Below are 16,608 nucleotides of genomic sequence, written 5' to 3'. Positions count from 1 at the left end.
TAATAGGAACAACAAAATTCCTTGAAATATCTAAGCCTTCTTCTTTGCGATTTTCATAAGGGGTAAGATTTGTTTGGAAATTGTATAAAAATCTGTCACGCTAATCCGTTGCGTACTGGCTATACTATCTTTCACGTCCTGATGGATTGATGAAGTATTTTTTGTTTTGCATAAGGTTACCAGCACTGTAAACTTTCCTGAAACTTTTTGAATATATCGGCTTTTTTGATGAACAATCTTCATGAACTGATGCATTATTGAGGATTATCTGCTTTGGCATAAAATTGCTCTACCCCACTACCTTTTCTGCACCTGAACCTTTATGAATATATCTTCTTAATGATGCACTATCTTGACATCCTGATGCATTGTTAAAGGCTGTTCACATTTGCCTTAAGTTCTCTTCCCTGCAAGTTTTTCTAACCCTTTATGAGTATATCAGCTTGTTTATACACTAATGACGTACTGATGCATTGTTGACCATTTTAGGCTTTGTATAAAGTTCTATGAATAGCAAGCTTATCTGAACATTTATTATTATATCGGATACACTATATTGACACACTGATGAACTGTAGAAGATTTTTAAGCTTTGCAATCATTTTTATAAGTCTCCTATATAAATTTCACTGAAAAATTATGATTTTACTTTCTCTTCTTATACTTTCTCTCTTACCAACTAAGACACTGTTTGAATATCCTGCTCAATGACAAGGATAATGTAATGATAGGTTATAGATTCATTGAGCAAGATCACAGAGTTCTATCCCGGAGCTCGGTAAGAAGTTCTATCTATATGTTACTGCTGCAACTACTGGCTTCTTAGCTTCCACCATTATTTTATACTGCGTCTTTTGTTATGTATATATTTATACTATTTTTATTATTACATAGAGTTCTTATAAATTTGCTTATTGCAATATGCCTCATGACGTAATCTGCCTTTGGAACGGGAAAACTTTGCACTGTCTCTGTTCACGGTCCTTAAAATATAAAACTACCATAATTAAAAAAATATATAGAGGTATGGAATAAAATGTGAGTTTTTGCACAGATATCAGCTTTAACTTTTAGTTGTTCGGTAGCTATTATTAACCAATACAAATTTTTAATATGCTACGAGTCTTATAAGATATAATATTTTAACTCAACCAATCCCAAGCTAGACCCAAAGCGATAAATATTTTTTCCGATATTTCTCAAGGTTTACAAATGGCAGTCATTCTAAGTTTTAGATTGTTGTATGTCAGCTATTATTATAGTGCGTTCAAAAAGTATTTCAAAAATGCTCAAGTAATATGCATAATATTTCTTCTTTCTGGTTTTTTTATCTCATACGATTTCAAATAGTAGGCATACAAAGTTTCAATTAGTATGTAACATTACGGGAATAAATGTAAACACGATAACTACGATAATTCTTAATAAGTTCAGATTATATTTGGAACTAACTCAGTACTTTTTATGTAGCTTATATGAGTTTGTTAGCCAGTCTTAACCAATAAAACGTTTCAAAATAGCATTATTTCATATTTAGTAAAAAGTTGTTTTTTTCGATTTAAAAAAAAATAATTTTTTACTATTAACGACAACATCAAATCCACATGTTGCAAAATAATGTATAGGTTTACAAGAATTATTTATGAAAATAATTGTGAATTTCTAAATTTTTGTACGTAATATGATTATTTTAACATGCCAGCAGTGGGTTTTATTGTTCCCTCAGTGTCTTACATATTAAACATCTAAACTAATGAATCTTCAGTTTTGGCCTCGTGGGAAATCTACATATCTTCCGACTGAGGCGGCAGGGATATCTTTAATTATTTTTATTTTAAATTCGTCAAATATTATCCCAGGTTAGTAGATTCGTCACGAATTCAACTAAACAAACCGATTAAAGTATCAATGAACTCGATCACAATACGACTTTGTTATAAATCGTTCCACAAACAATAATTGTACTAAAACTGCAAATTGTCTCCTAAAAGGTTATTTTTTACAAGACATTAAGTAAGGTAACAGATTCCAATGAATATGTATTAGATAGAGGATTGCATTATCCTTTTTCAAAGTTCAGAGGTTTGCGCAATGAAAGACGGTAAGGTATGCGGTATTATTTTAGGTAAAAGTTACCTTTTACATATGAATTTTAGTTTGGTTTCATAAAAAATGTAGTGCTGCCTTCGAAATTCGTGTATATCGAACTTGAATAGCTTATATTAGGTCAGAAAAATTCTTTGTTTTTAATAACGTGTAAATGATCATAATTTCACTAGTTTTTGGTCTAGTTTCATTCCATTTTAAACATTTTACAATATTCCTTATTTTTAATGACTAATGTTACTTCTTAGATCTTCACTGGACTAAAGCCATAACAGAGTAGGAGACTTACCCAACCATGTATCAGAATTGCGTTGATTATTCAGAAAAATAAAATCTCTCAATTTTACTTGTATCCCAAAATATAAAGTAAAATTAGTCTTCAAATGGCATAAATGAAAATTCCTTCTCAGCTGCTAATTTGTCAACCAATCTATAGGGTAAAAAATTAAAATTACCATGCAATTACCTTTATATTCCTTCAAAACCTTATATTTCGATCCTCATTAATTTCAACAGGGCCACCATTTCATCTGAAGCCAGGCACAAATAAATAATAGTTAAAAAAAACTAAAAAACACGCTTTATAGCTAACCAAACTAAAAAATAGAAAATAATTTTTAATTACAAAGAGTTAATATTATGGCAGTAGAAGGCAAAACAATCATTCATAGTCAATCTCCTCAAAATAAAATTATAATAAAATCTAAGTTATCTAAATTAATTCAGAGTAAGAGCGTGGGGTGCATTTTACTACAATTCATAAGTCTCCCCTCAAAGATAATTACCGATACAATGATTGTAATATTTTAATATATCAAGCACTCCACGCTTTTCACTCTGAATTAATTTATTCTGTTAATAACTTACATTTTATTATAATTTTATTTTGAGGTGATTGACTATGAATGATTGTTTTGCCTTCTACTGCCATAATATAAACTCTTTGTAATTAAAAATTATTTTCTATTTTTTAGTTTGGTTAGCTATAAAAGCGTGTTTTTTTAGTTTTTTTAACTATTATTTATTTTTTCATTTTTAGTTCGATGAATCAATTAGTTTCTTGTGGAAATGTGGTATTTCTTACGAATCATTCCGCAATCTCATCATTTCATTTAAAGCTTCACTATTGCATGGGGTATTTCCTGTTAACTTAGAGCAATAAAGTTCTTCAATCCGAATACCGTCTAAAGATCTTACACGACTAAGTGCTTCATAGGCTTGTCCAGCAGCAAACAATCGCGAGCCTAGATACCTTGGCGCGTTTCTGTCATCGGTGCCCCATTAAAGGTTATGTACTATTAATAGCTACCAACGGGGAAATAGCAATCTGCATCGCCTCAAAATGACTCCTCGAGCTTGCACTTAAGATGTCGGCTCTGATCCCTGGAGCTTCGCAGTTATCTTTAGATTGATTATTGTCGTAAAAATCGGAGGCTGGCATCTAAGCTACCAAGGAACTGTGGGTGTTTGAAACACCTTTGCCGGACTTGAGGGTTAGGTATGTGAAGTATTTAATAAACGTAATGCTGGCTAGTATATATCATTTATCATTCTTACTGAGCTGTATTAAAGCTATTACTTATTTGAGATATACTATTATAAAATGTTACACCCTTAACTATATATAAATATATATATCAAACATACACATACATAATAAAACTAATGGTTATTGTAGTTCAGACTTGAATATACCCATATTTTGGTACATTTATTATTTAATTTATTAGCTATACATCTTCGGTAATGTGTAAAATAACTAAACTGTATTTGTTAAACTTTATTTTATAGTAAATAAAATTGAAAATGCAAGACAAATTTGGAATATTGTTGAAAAGGAATTAGTTAAAAACATTAAAGGCTTTGTCTGATAAAAATACTATGTATGTTTCTGTAAAGCAACAACTCAAATTGCATGGATCGTGTACTTAGAGATCTGGCTGTCAAGGAAACCACTGGAAATGGAAGAGACTGGATGACTACTGTAATATTACTATATTAAGAGAGTCAAGCACATCCGAGCATACCGAGACGAATGGAGACGGTAACGCTGGGTTAGCGCAGATCGCGCGCTAGCTTTATCACAGAGGATCTATAAAAGAATGTATTAATCCTGGCGGTCCTTATAAGGATAATGGAAACCTATGATCAAATTATTGCATTGTCATCGGTCCTTGATACGTATGCAAAGTTTCAAATTAATCAGACTTCTGGAAATTGGTGAAAATTATGCTCAAATATTCCGTTACATAGATACAACCGAAGCTAATAAAAACGTGTTAACAAATTAATCAGACTTCTGGAAATTGGTGAAAATTATGCTCAAAGATTCCGTTACATAGATACAACCGAAGCTAATAAAATCGTGTTAAAAATAATCTTTCCGGCAATTCCTGAGGCCATTTTAAGTAATTTAAAAACAACCAATGTGTCTTCAGTCAATTTTATTTGGCTTTTCATATACTTTTATTTAGATTTTAATGTAATAAAACTAATAAATCATGACTGGTTATAATCTAGTAAAATCGTTAAAAATAAGAAATAGAGCCAGAAAGGAGTGCTCTATTTCGTTGAAAATATTAATCAAAATCGGTCCAGTAGTTTCAGAACAATCTGAATAAAACCTACTTTAATAGAAAGAAGTAAGTATATAGGTATAACTCCTTTGGACATAAATACAATGGGAAACTGTCTGGAAAAACAACAAAGTTTAGAAATTGGTGTATGTATTCTAAAATACTTTTTTTCATTTCTAGGCCCATAAATCATGGAAAAGTAGATAATTTTAGAGCTTGGATGACCCCCACACTGAAAGAATATCGTACTCAGCTTTTAACGAATCGACCCAAGATATTTACAAAATTATATATTACAACAACTTTCAACTTGTTCGGGTTTGTTAAGGCAACTGCTGTTTCAAAAAGCTGAGGTTTATAGCCTACATATATAGACTAAGTATATAAACAATTTTGGAATCATGGATAATTATCACGGTGGATATTGAAAGAAAAATTTTGCTTTCAGGGTCGTGATCGTTGTAATTATGCAGAATATTTCGCTAAATGCAATACCTACATAAAAGATGAGTTTTACGTAAAGAATTGTATCAGTTTATTCTTTTTTAAAGTCGGGTGATAACAGACTAATAATTTAATAATTACAGTGAGAGTTATTTATTTTTTTACGTGTCACCTCAATTTCATACTATTATTATACACAGGAATATTATATTCTATCTTTAATATAATTCGTTTTAACGACACGTCAGCTTGAAATATATTTTGGTAATATTAAGAGGATACTCAAAATGTATCAATGCACAATCACAATGCCAACATGCGATATTTTATTTTAAAACCCAGCCCAGTGGACATTGAGTTTATCTGTGCACAAGCGAATAACTTAATTCAAATGACCGTTCACATAAAAGCCATATTTATTACACAATCAACAGTGATTTCTACTTGATGTCTCACAATGCTAATCCATCCAATTATATTACAATCGATTAAATCTTAATTCGATTAGCAAATGCACGTGGAATCTGATCTAAAATACTCTGTTAATCATAGAAATGTAATTGCTTCAAGTTGTAAAGTTTAGTAATCTTAAAGTACTTACGAGTACTTAAGATAAAACATTTAACATATATAACAAATTATTTATTGAAGCTAGACTTATAAATACAATTTACTATATAAAAAGTGTGAAGAATTAGGTATATTAGAGTATGAATGGTTCCTTTATTGAAGAGTTAAACAATTGGTAATAGAATGTTAAAAGAGTTTGGGTTTTGATGCGACACTTGAAAATTTTGAGATATTACCTCCTAAAACATAAGCGGAATTAATTTCTTTGGAAGATAGCATAGGGATGCAATTAAAGATTAGCAATATGTCATATTTTCATATCTATCATTTAGGACTTTTTTCCAAAATTAGTTAACAAGCCGCCGAACAATAGCAAACCTATTTAAAACTTTCATCTTTTGAAGACACTGTGTTGAGGTATTTTAACCCAAACATATTTTAGCTACACATTTTTTGACCGGATGATCTAAGTTTTAACTTAAATGATTGCATGTATAACCGTTTGTATTTTGTAATATAAGTTTTTAGTAATAAACTTACCTAAAAGATCAACTTGGTCAGTTTATTATTTCCCTCAAATATTACGCCTTCCTTACGGATAGAAGTTTGGCAAGTTCATGTAAAACAAAAACAATGTCTTTTTGGTTTTCTAAATCCAAAATTCTGAGTAGCGTCAGAGTTACTGAAGGCAATGACTCGTGGCATATAGCAACCCTATCATACATCCGAGAAAAAAAACTGTGTGTAGAACGATTCGCAATACAAAGCATGGTTGACGTTGAGAACGATTTACTTTGTAACGAATGATTCACATGATCGCAACTTTCATGTAAGTGAGTTTCAGGACAAATCTGTAATACAGATAAAAGATGTTTTGTTCAGGCGAAAAAAAATAAAAAAAGAGCTTAAAGGTTTGTTGGATTTGTATTAATAATGTTTCTTATCGATTGTGTAGAGTGTGATTCGATGTATAAAGATGTATCCACAATGTGCAAAACTATTCACTGAGTGAAGAACGATTTACTATGTGAAGAAACGGTAAACTGTGTGAAGAACTACTCACTGTATGTAAAGCGATACAATGTGCAGAACTATTCACTGAGTGAAGAACGATTTACTATGTGAAGAAACGGTAAACTGTGTGAAGAACTACTCAATGTATGTAAAGCGATACAATGTGCAGAACTATTCACTGAGTGAAGAACGATTTACTATGTGAAGAAACGGTAAACTGTGTGAAGAACTACTCAATGTATGTAAAGCGATACAATGTGCAGAACTATTCACTGAGTGAAGAACGATTTACTATGTGAAGAAACGGTAAACTGTGTGAAGAACTACTCAATGTATGTAAAGCGATACAATGTGCAGAACTATTCACTGAGTGAAGAACGATTTACTATGTGAAGAAACGGTAAACTGTGTGAAGAACTACTCAATGTATGTAAAGCGATACAATGTGCAGAACTATTCACTGAGTGAAGAACGATTTACTATGTGAAGAAACGGTAAACTGTGTGAAGAACTACTCAATGTATGTAAAGCGATACAATGTGCAGAACTATTCACTGAGTGAAGAACGATTTACTATGTGAAGAAACGGTAAACTGTGTGAAGAACTACTCAATGTATGTAAAGCGATACAATGTGCAGAACTATTCACTGAGTGAAGAATGATTTACTATGTGAAGAAACGGTAAACTGTGTGAAGAACTACTCAATGTATGTAAAGCGATACAATGTGCAGAACTATTCACTGAGTGAAGAACGATTTACTATGTGAAAGAAACGGTAAAACTGTGTGAAGAAACTACTCAATGTATGTAAAGCGATACAATGTGCAGAACTATTCACTGAGTGAAGAACGATTTACTATGTGAAGAAACGGTAAACTGTGTGAAGAACTACTCAATGTATGTAAAGCGATACAATGTGCAGAACTATTCACTGAGTGAAGAACGATTTACTATGTGAAGAAACGGTAAACTGTGTGAAGAACTACTCAATGTATGTTAAAGCGATACAATGTGCAGAAACTATTCACTGAGTGAAGAACGATTTACTATGTGAAGAAACGGTAAACTGTGTGAAGAACTACTCAATGTATGTAAAGCGATACAATGTGCAGAACTATTCACTGAGTGAAGAACGATTTACTATGTGAAGAAACGGTAAACTGTGTGAAGAACTACTCAATGTATGTAAAGCGATACAATGTGCAGAACTATTCACTGAGTGAAGAACGATTTACTATGTGAAGAAACGGTAAACTGTGTGAAGAACTACTCACTGTGTGTAAACGATACATTGCTTACCCGAGCGCGTACAGTGATGGAAGCTTTTGTAACGTAATTTTCCTGAGATTAGGACAAACCTGTGACATATATAACACATATTTTGTACATATAAGGAAGAGGGAAGGAGCGTAAAGTTTTATTTGCATTATAACTGTTTCTCTTTGACATTGAGATTTTTTGAGGGAAGTGGAGGGCATGTACGGAATAACAACATTAATGTATTTTCGGAAAGGTTACAAAATTTAAACTGCGTGGCCATTTTATTTCCAAGAATAGAAGCGTATAAACGATTGCATATATTTTTGTGTGCTAAAATTATTGAAATATTTGCCTATTTCAGTATTTTGTTCCTCAACTGATTGTTCTTTATTTAAAACCTGAATGCTTTTCTGTTGACACACGATAACGTGGACATTTTTTATTGATAAGTTCTATTTACATTTTATATATTTTTCTTGTATAACTAGATCATAGCTACAGTTTCATTAGTACTGCTCCTCCTGATGCTAATTGATATTTTTTAATTTTTTTAAGTCATTTTATTGTATGATTTATACGGATATTTATGTTATTGGCACTTTTTCGGTTTATGTTTCTGTATGTGTGCATATATGTATGTATGTATATATGTGTATGTGTGTATATAGATATATTTATACATACATTTGTTATTTGGTTTTATATATCAGTGTTATTATCTTAAATATTTTATAGCTACAGTTTCATTAGTACTGCTCCTCCTGATGCTAATTGATATTTTTTTAATTTTTTAAAGTCATTTTATTGTATGATTTATACGGATATTTATGTTATTGGCACTTTTTAGGTTTATGTTTCTGTATGTGTGCATATATGTATGTATGTATATATGTGTATGTGTGTATATAGATATATTTATACATACATTTGTTATTTGGTTTTATATATCAGTGTTATTATCTTAAATATTTTATAGCTACAGTTTCATTAGTACTGCTCCTCCTGATGCTAATTGATATTTTTTTAATTTTTTTAAGTCATTTTATTGTATGATTTATACGGATATTTATGTTATTGGCACTTTTTAGGTTTATGTTTCTGTATGTGTGCATATATGTATGTATGTATATATGTGTATGTGTGTATATAGATATATTTATACATACATTTGTTATTTGGTTTTATATATCAGTGTTATTATCTTAAATATTTTTGCAAGTTTTATACTGCTTATAGTTGTTTCTTAAGTCCGATAAAACGTTTTACAATACATTAATGTATATTTAGTTTGCTTGGTTTATGTCTATGGTTGTATCTTGGGGTTTGTTGGGAGTTGCTGTTACACTGCACATTGTACTAACCTGTTACCAGCTCTACACAGAAATATGCTAAATAGGTGGATATTCACTATGTACGAGTAGCATTACATTACTTTGTCATACAACATCGTTCTGTATGAGTGTGTGTTGTTTTTTTTAGCACCTTACGTATGATTGTTAAATATGTATGTACATTTTGAAAAGTATTTATATATATAGATGGCAGTGGCTGACAAGCATACACGTAGTTATATCGCTCTTCCAAACTTAATGTTCAAGTGTTATTATATCACTAATTAAATGTGTTGTGTGTAGTAAAATACAATATTGAGAGCCTATCAGTAAGTATTAAAGTAATAAGCAATATTGTTGAGTTAGTAATACTCCTGTTGGAAGTTACGTTTCCAAACCTAACCTACAAAATGGCAACCTGTGGAGTATGTAATAGTGGTTTTACTCAAAGGCAACTTAAGGTAACCTGCTCTGATTGCAATGTTAGTTTCCACGGTACTTGTGTGAAGATGAGCAAGGCTGACATTGAGTTCCTAAATAATGAAAGTATGATGTGGCGGTGTGATCCCTGCAGCAAAAAGCGGCGCAGTAGCCTAAGATTAGAGTCACAAGCTACAGAGGGTAAACTAACTTTAGAGGATGTAATGAAAGCAATAAATGAACTAAAATGTGATCAAAAGACAAATGTTACTGAATTCAATACATCCTATGAATTGATGAATAGCAAGATTGATGAAAATACCTCTGCTCTGAAAGAGAACACGGTGAAAATTATAGAGTACCTCGATAGGATTGATGCTCTCACAGCAGAAAATAAACAGCTCAAAGATAAAGTTTACAACCTAGAGCAGAAGGTTGAAGACATGGAGCAGTACTCTAGGCGTAACTGTGTGGAGCTTCAAGGTGTACCTGTGGTAGGCAATGTGCTAGACACAGTGAAGGAGGTGGGAAAGGCTCTTGGTATGGAAGTAACTGATACCATGGTTGATGCATGCCACACTCTAGCAAAACGATCCAGTGATTCAAAGCCACCTGGAATCATTATAAAATTTGTTAGGAGGTTTGATGCGGAAAATATGATGGCCAAAAGAAGAGCAAAGAAGGACTTTTCAACTCGGCACATAGGTTTAACAAGTGACGAACCAATTTATGTCAATGAGTCTCTTACTCCAACCAGAAGAAGACTGCTCGGTATGACCAGGGATTTTAAGATAAAGAACAATTACCAGTTTGTGTGGGTGCGAGGAGGTAAAATCTTTCTGCGAAAAGATGAAAAGGGACCCGTTTCTGTGATAAGGGGCCAGGTTGACCTTGACAACCTTTAGGTATGTTGATTACACTACATATTTTAAATATAGTGAAGGACTATTTAATTTATTGTTTTGGTTTGTGTTTATAAATTTGTATTAGATGTAGGCCTAATAATTGTTATAAAGCTTTATTTTACCTGTGAAAGTGGTGGTACTTGGGTAGTCATGTCTTCAATCTTCTGAAAATGCTTTCCTTTTATCAATAACCTATTATGAAAGAAACTATAAACTTACAAAAAACTAGTTTTTTAAATACTTTAACTGGCTTCTTAATATGCCACCAAAATATTAGAAGCATGAGAGAAAATTTTGATATGTTTTTAGCTGAGCTTGCTGTGCTGAATAAATTACCAAATATAATAATCCTATCAGAAATATGGATAAATAATTCTGAAACTTCCTATTATTCTATACCTAAGTACTCATCATTTTTTAATAAAAATGAAAACTATAGGGCCGGAGGAGTTGCTATTTATATTAATGAAAACGTTACTAAAGTGTCACAAATTACATGCAATTTTGTATCGGCCGATGTACTACAAATTTAATTTAAAGAATTTGGTTACAATTTCAATCTATTAGCGGTATATAGGCTACATCACTCGTCTGGTGAATTGTTTATAAATGAATTGTCAGAATTCTTATTGAACCCAGAGGTCAAGAACTGTGACAACCTATTGATTGCTGGGGATATGAACTTGAATCTTTTGGAGGATAGGGAACTAATAGATAACTATAAGCTTACCTTAGCTTTAAATGGCTTACAGTCCATGATAAATGAACCAACACGAATAACACAGATATCACAAACTTGCATTGATCATGTATTAGTTCGAATTCGGAACAGAAACAAAATAGGAGTACAAGCACTGGTAATTGATAGCGGGCTGACTGACCATTGTTTATCAGCTGTACTGTTGGTGCGGGAGGGGGAAGACACACTTAGCAATATCAAGGTTACGGAGCCAGTGCCCTCTATCAGTATCAATCACGAATATTTCAGTGATAAGCTAAATAATGTAAATTGGGATTTCGTTTTTAAGGAAAAGAATGCATCTCACGCTTTTGATTTGTTCCACGATAAATTTTGTAACTTATTAAGAAAAAGCGAGAAGGTTGTGCATAAAAAATGTAAATTTCCTAAACTAAAGCCATGGATTACAAATGAAACGTGTAAACTAATTAAAAAGCGTAACAGTTTATTAAAAGCAATTAAAAAAAATCCCGACAATATGGAATTATTAACGTATTTTAAAACATTTAGAAACAAGTTAAAGATAGACATAAGGAATCAAAAAGATAGTTATTACAGTAATTTATTTGAAAAATATAAGGGAAATTCTAAGAAAACTTGGAAGGTTTTAAAAGAGGTAAGTGGTCAACAAACCAAAGTAAATGGTTTGATTTGTTTAAGAGAAGACAATATAGGCATAGTTGAACCTTTAGCTATAGCTGAAGCATTTAATACATATTTCTTGTACATTTCTGAGAAATTAATAAATAAACAAAAAAACATATAAAACGGTTGATCTTGAGCTGATAGATTGTAAAGACAGCTTTACTACCCAACCGTTATCAAAATCGATGTTTCTATCTCCTGTATTAGATAATGATCTAGAAAGAGCAGTAAACTATTTGAAAAATGGAACTACACCAGGTCTTGATGGAGTAAATTCGACAATGATTAAGATTCATTTTAAGGAAATTAAGAATGTACTCCTGTACATTATAAATCTAAGCTTTGAGACAGGGGTTTTTCCTGAAAGGCTTAAAAACGCTATGGTAATTCCGATTTTTAAGAAGGGTTCAAGGGATGCTTGCAATAATTATAGACCAATATCTTTACTATCTTCCTTTGCTAAAATTGTTGAAAGGATTATGAAACAGAAATTAGTTGATTTTTTGGAAAAAAATAACATACTTAGTCGGAACCAATTTGGGTTTAGAAGTGGTATAAATACAGAAGCGGCACTAATAGAATTTATGGACATGTTGTCTAAAGGTGTAAACGATGGGAGAAAAGTTAGTGGCCTATTTTTAGACATAACAAAAGCTTTCGACACTGTGAATCATAGAGTTTTGCTAGAAAAGTTACATAATTGTGGGGTTAGAGGAATAGTACACAACTGGTTTAGAAGTTATTTACAGAAGAGGATGCAATATGTTAAAGTTAACGGAGTAGTAAGTGGAATGGGGGAAATCAAACACGGTGTGCCGCAGGGGTCGGTTTTAGGGGCTACGTTATTTTTAATATACATTAATGACTTGTGCAATGCTAAATTAAATGCTAGTATCACTTCTTTCGCTGATGATACTGCTTTGTCTTATTCCGAATACTTGGATACTTGGAACGAAGTAGCTATTAAGATGAACAGGGATTTGCTTTCGATTCAATGGTGGTTTTTGTAAAAACAATATGGCATTGAGCCCTGAAAAAACTCAATTTATCAATTTCTCTATTAAAAAGAATAATAAACAGGAAAATAAAATTGTTTTGAAATGCATTACTTGTATAATAAGTGGTGGTTTTTTGCAACGATGGTTGCTGTGAACTAAAGGAAGCACGTAGCGTGAAATATTTAGGAATTATATTAGATGAAAAGTTAAATTGGAAAGATCACATAACACACCTCAAACAAAAAATAAATAATACAACAAGACTCTTCTATTATATTCGAAGTATGTGTAGTTATAGTTTATTAAGAACATTATATCTTTCATTAGTTCATAGCAGGTTAGAATACGGAATAGTGTGTTGGGGAGGTACATTTGTCTCAAACTTAAAACCTATAATTACAGCACAGAAAAAGTTTATGAGAATAATAACTAAAAGTAATCGATTTGAACATTCTTTCCCAATTTTTTGTTCCTTAAAAGTTTCTTCCTTTAAGATATATTTATGTATATAAGGTACTCAAAATTTTTTTCTTAAGAAGTAGAAACTGTGTAGTAATAAAAATGTGTTCGTACCGAAGCCAACAAACACGTATTTTACAAAATCGTTTAATTTTTTAGCACCTACATTATTTAACAAATTGCCAAACAACATAAAAGATTTAAGTAATATAAATGTTTTTCTTAAAAAATTAAGACTATGGTTGTTTACAATTCAGAATATTGAAGATTTATTGTTTTATACTTGTAATTAGTTGTTTTAGTTTTCCCTCCTACTTTACTCCACTGTACTTTGCTTTACTTACTGTATATTGTCGTGTATTATAATTATTATACTTATGATAAGTATTATAGTTATTAAATAATAAATTCTCTCAATAAGTATTTAAGTTGTTTTGTCTAATGATTTTGTAAGTGTTCGTATTATAAATTTTAGTAGTTTGGAAGAGTAGTATTTATTATATATTTGATTGTGTATTATAGATTTAAGTATAATTACTTTATTTCTGTTTATATAATTTAGTTGCCATATGAATGGTGATATTTAGGATTGCAATAAAGCCTCCAATGAGGCTAAGCCTTGGAGGATTAAATATTTCTCACGATATACTTATTAAATGTATGTATGTATGTAAAGTGTTGTTTGAGAAATAAATTTCTTTCTTTCTTAAAAAAAAAAATATTATTATTTTTTTCCATTTTGTTGGAATAAATCATTTATAGTGAAAAACACTTTTGAATTATTATCTTTCACCGTACACCAAGACTAGTAGATATGTGTGGACATATAGAGGGTCATAACCTATACCCTAAGATAAATTCCAAACTTAAATAAAACACTACTTTAAAGAAACAACACAATTGAAAATACTCACAGTGAAATAAAAATATGTTCTTAACATTTGTTATATACATAAAAGGTTGCAATTTTAAAGTGTTCTCCAACTAAAATAATTTCCAAAATTTAGATAATTAAATTAAGGTAAGATTGCATTGATATAATTAAATAATTAAGATAATTCACATCTGTCCTCATATCACTTTATTTAAAAAATTACAAACACAATTTGGATGTTTTTACCAAGCATGAATGCTATTACAGTATTTTATACAATCCAGGAATTAATCCAATAAAATATTTGAGTGGAATTTTCTATAAATTTACTGCAGAATGTTTAAATCTATGAATAATGAAATTTGAAATATCATGGAATTAAAAATTTTTATACCACTAATTAATCGTATTTATTTGTATGGAAATTTAAAAGAAATATGTTAAATTAAAAATAGGATTTAAAAATTATTGCTGATTTTTCAACTCGGTATTTTTTATATACGTTAAATAAAAAATTCACTACCGTTATATTACTTGATTATACTTTCCATACTTATAAATTTTAACTGAAATTAATTTTATGTTGATATAAGTACTTCTAAATATAATTTAATTATAATATTATTTTGGCTACGCAATCTTTGTGACTATGGTGCTTTTAAAATTCAAATTGAAACCTTATTGTTAGAATAATTGTGACCAATATTTATATATTCTATATATTTATGTGGTCTAGAAATTTAAAAATACGTAAAAATTCTTGGTTATAAAAACGCCTATCAGTAAAATAAGAGAAATACAAAGTGAGAGGGCATAGATTGTTCGTTTGAATTTGTTTAGACAGGACAAAGCCCAACTCGACTAAGGGCCCTTACCTCACCAGTGTTGAAGAGTCGGACGGCCTTCTAGTGGTATTGGTTTTGTAGTATCGTCAAAGCGTCCTTGTGTTGACAGTAAAGCTCCCAATACTGTCCGATATTTCGTTTGTGAATCAGTTCAATATATAAAATCAGTTTATACTTTACTATATTAGTTTATTATCATTTGCGTGAAAGTTTTGTTGACATTTAAAATATTTTAAATTTATATCCCCCCTCCCAAATTTATATCACTGTTTGAGGATATTGATATGTAGAATATTTTCAGTAATCTATTTTATTTTAGATAGTACTTCCACATTTTAGTGATACGACAGTTAAATCATAAACTTAGTATTTTGACGATTCATAAACTTCTTGGACGAACAAAACAACACGAACGATTGTTTGAAACAGACCTTTTTTATCCTAAGAGCCGACCAGATTTAACTGTAAGTTAAATCTAGTTTATGATATTTTAGAAAAGCTTTTTAGTGTTTTAAAGTTTATTTACTGACGTTTAGAGCATTGCCAATTTTGGCATCTACTTTGGCATTCTTTTTGTTTCTCGTCCATACTAGAGGCCAAAACAGTACATTATAGATAAATTATTATTGTTATAAGCTATGTTTATAGATAGGTTGGTGTTTATTTGGCTTTTAACTATCTCTTGATAAACTTTTCTATAATTTGATTTGCAAAAGTGTTATCACATAGAGATTGTAAATTTTTATTTTTCATTTAAAAAGTTTGAATATACAATCTAATGATGAATTTGAGAGCTTTTATTTACAACTTAAATATAAAATGATACATTTCCATGTAGGACTTAATTTTGAGATCGATTCTAAACCAACATTAGATTACTATATTTGCAACAAAAAGTCATGCTATTGCTACAATAACTCCTATCTTCCTTTTAGTGTTAGTAGAGAAGGGATGATGTGTGGTCAAAGGTCAAAGTTCGGAACCTTAATGCAAGTTTACCAACCCTAGGTAAACTCCCCAAATGTCTTCGACTTAATTGAATTGTCTTCTCTTGCCACTTCGTTTTAAATTAAAGAAAAAACAACAAACCTCTTCAATACCAGAGTGTTCCGAGGTCTGTTATTTAATTGAAACCAGTTGTCTTTAGACAAAAATCTAATATAAGTCTTATGACGTAATGAGTACAGTATAATAGTTATAGGGGACTAGTTTCTCCTTTACTTAATGAGAAAGTTTTTGAAAAGACTAAAGAAACTTGCACTATTTACAGTGACCATCCTTATAATACATCTTCAACGATCTGATAGTGAAACTAAGCCGTGCCTCTATCGGTTAACCTCTACAAAGTTTAACATAAAACTCTAATGTATGTCAAATGAATTAATGAGGACAGTATAGTAGTCATGAGGAGAGTAGTTTC

At 30.8% G+C, this 16,608-nt stretch overlaps 1 protein-coding gene across 1 annotated transcript; it reads left to right on the top strand.

The window, feature by feature from the left end:
• Positions 1–9,812: 9,812 nt before the first annotated feature.
• LOC124371122 lies at positions 9,813–10,628 on the top strand. The gene has a single exon (XM_046829437.1). The coding sequence runs from the start codon at positions 9,813–9,815 to the stop codon at positions 10,626–10,628; it is 816 nt and encodes a 271-aa protein (XP_046685393.1).
• Positions 10,629–16,608: the final 5,980 nt, after the last annotated feature.

This window comes from Homalodisca vitripennis, unplaced genomic scaffold (genome assembly GCF_021130785.1).
Source record: "Homalodisca vitripennis isolate AUS2020 unplaced genomic scaffold, UT_GWSS_2.1 ScUCBcl_914;HRSCAF=3862, whole genome shotgun sequence".
NCBI classification, from domain to species: domain Eukaryota; kingdom Metazoa; phylum Arthropoda; class Insecta; order Hemiptera; family Cicadellidae; genus Homalodisca; species Homalodisca vitripennis.
Note: the sequence above shows the minus strand (reverse complement) of the source record. Positions and strands in the feature narration are given on the sequence as shown.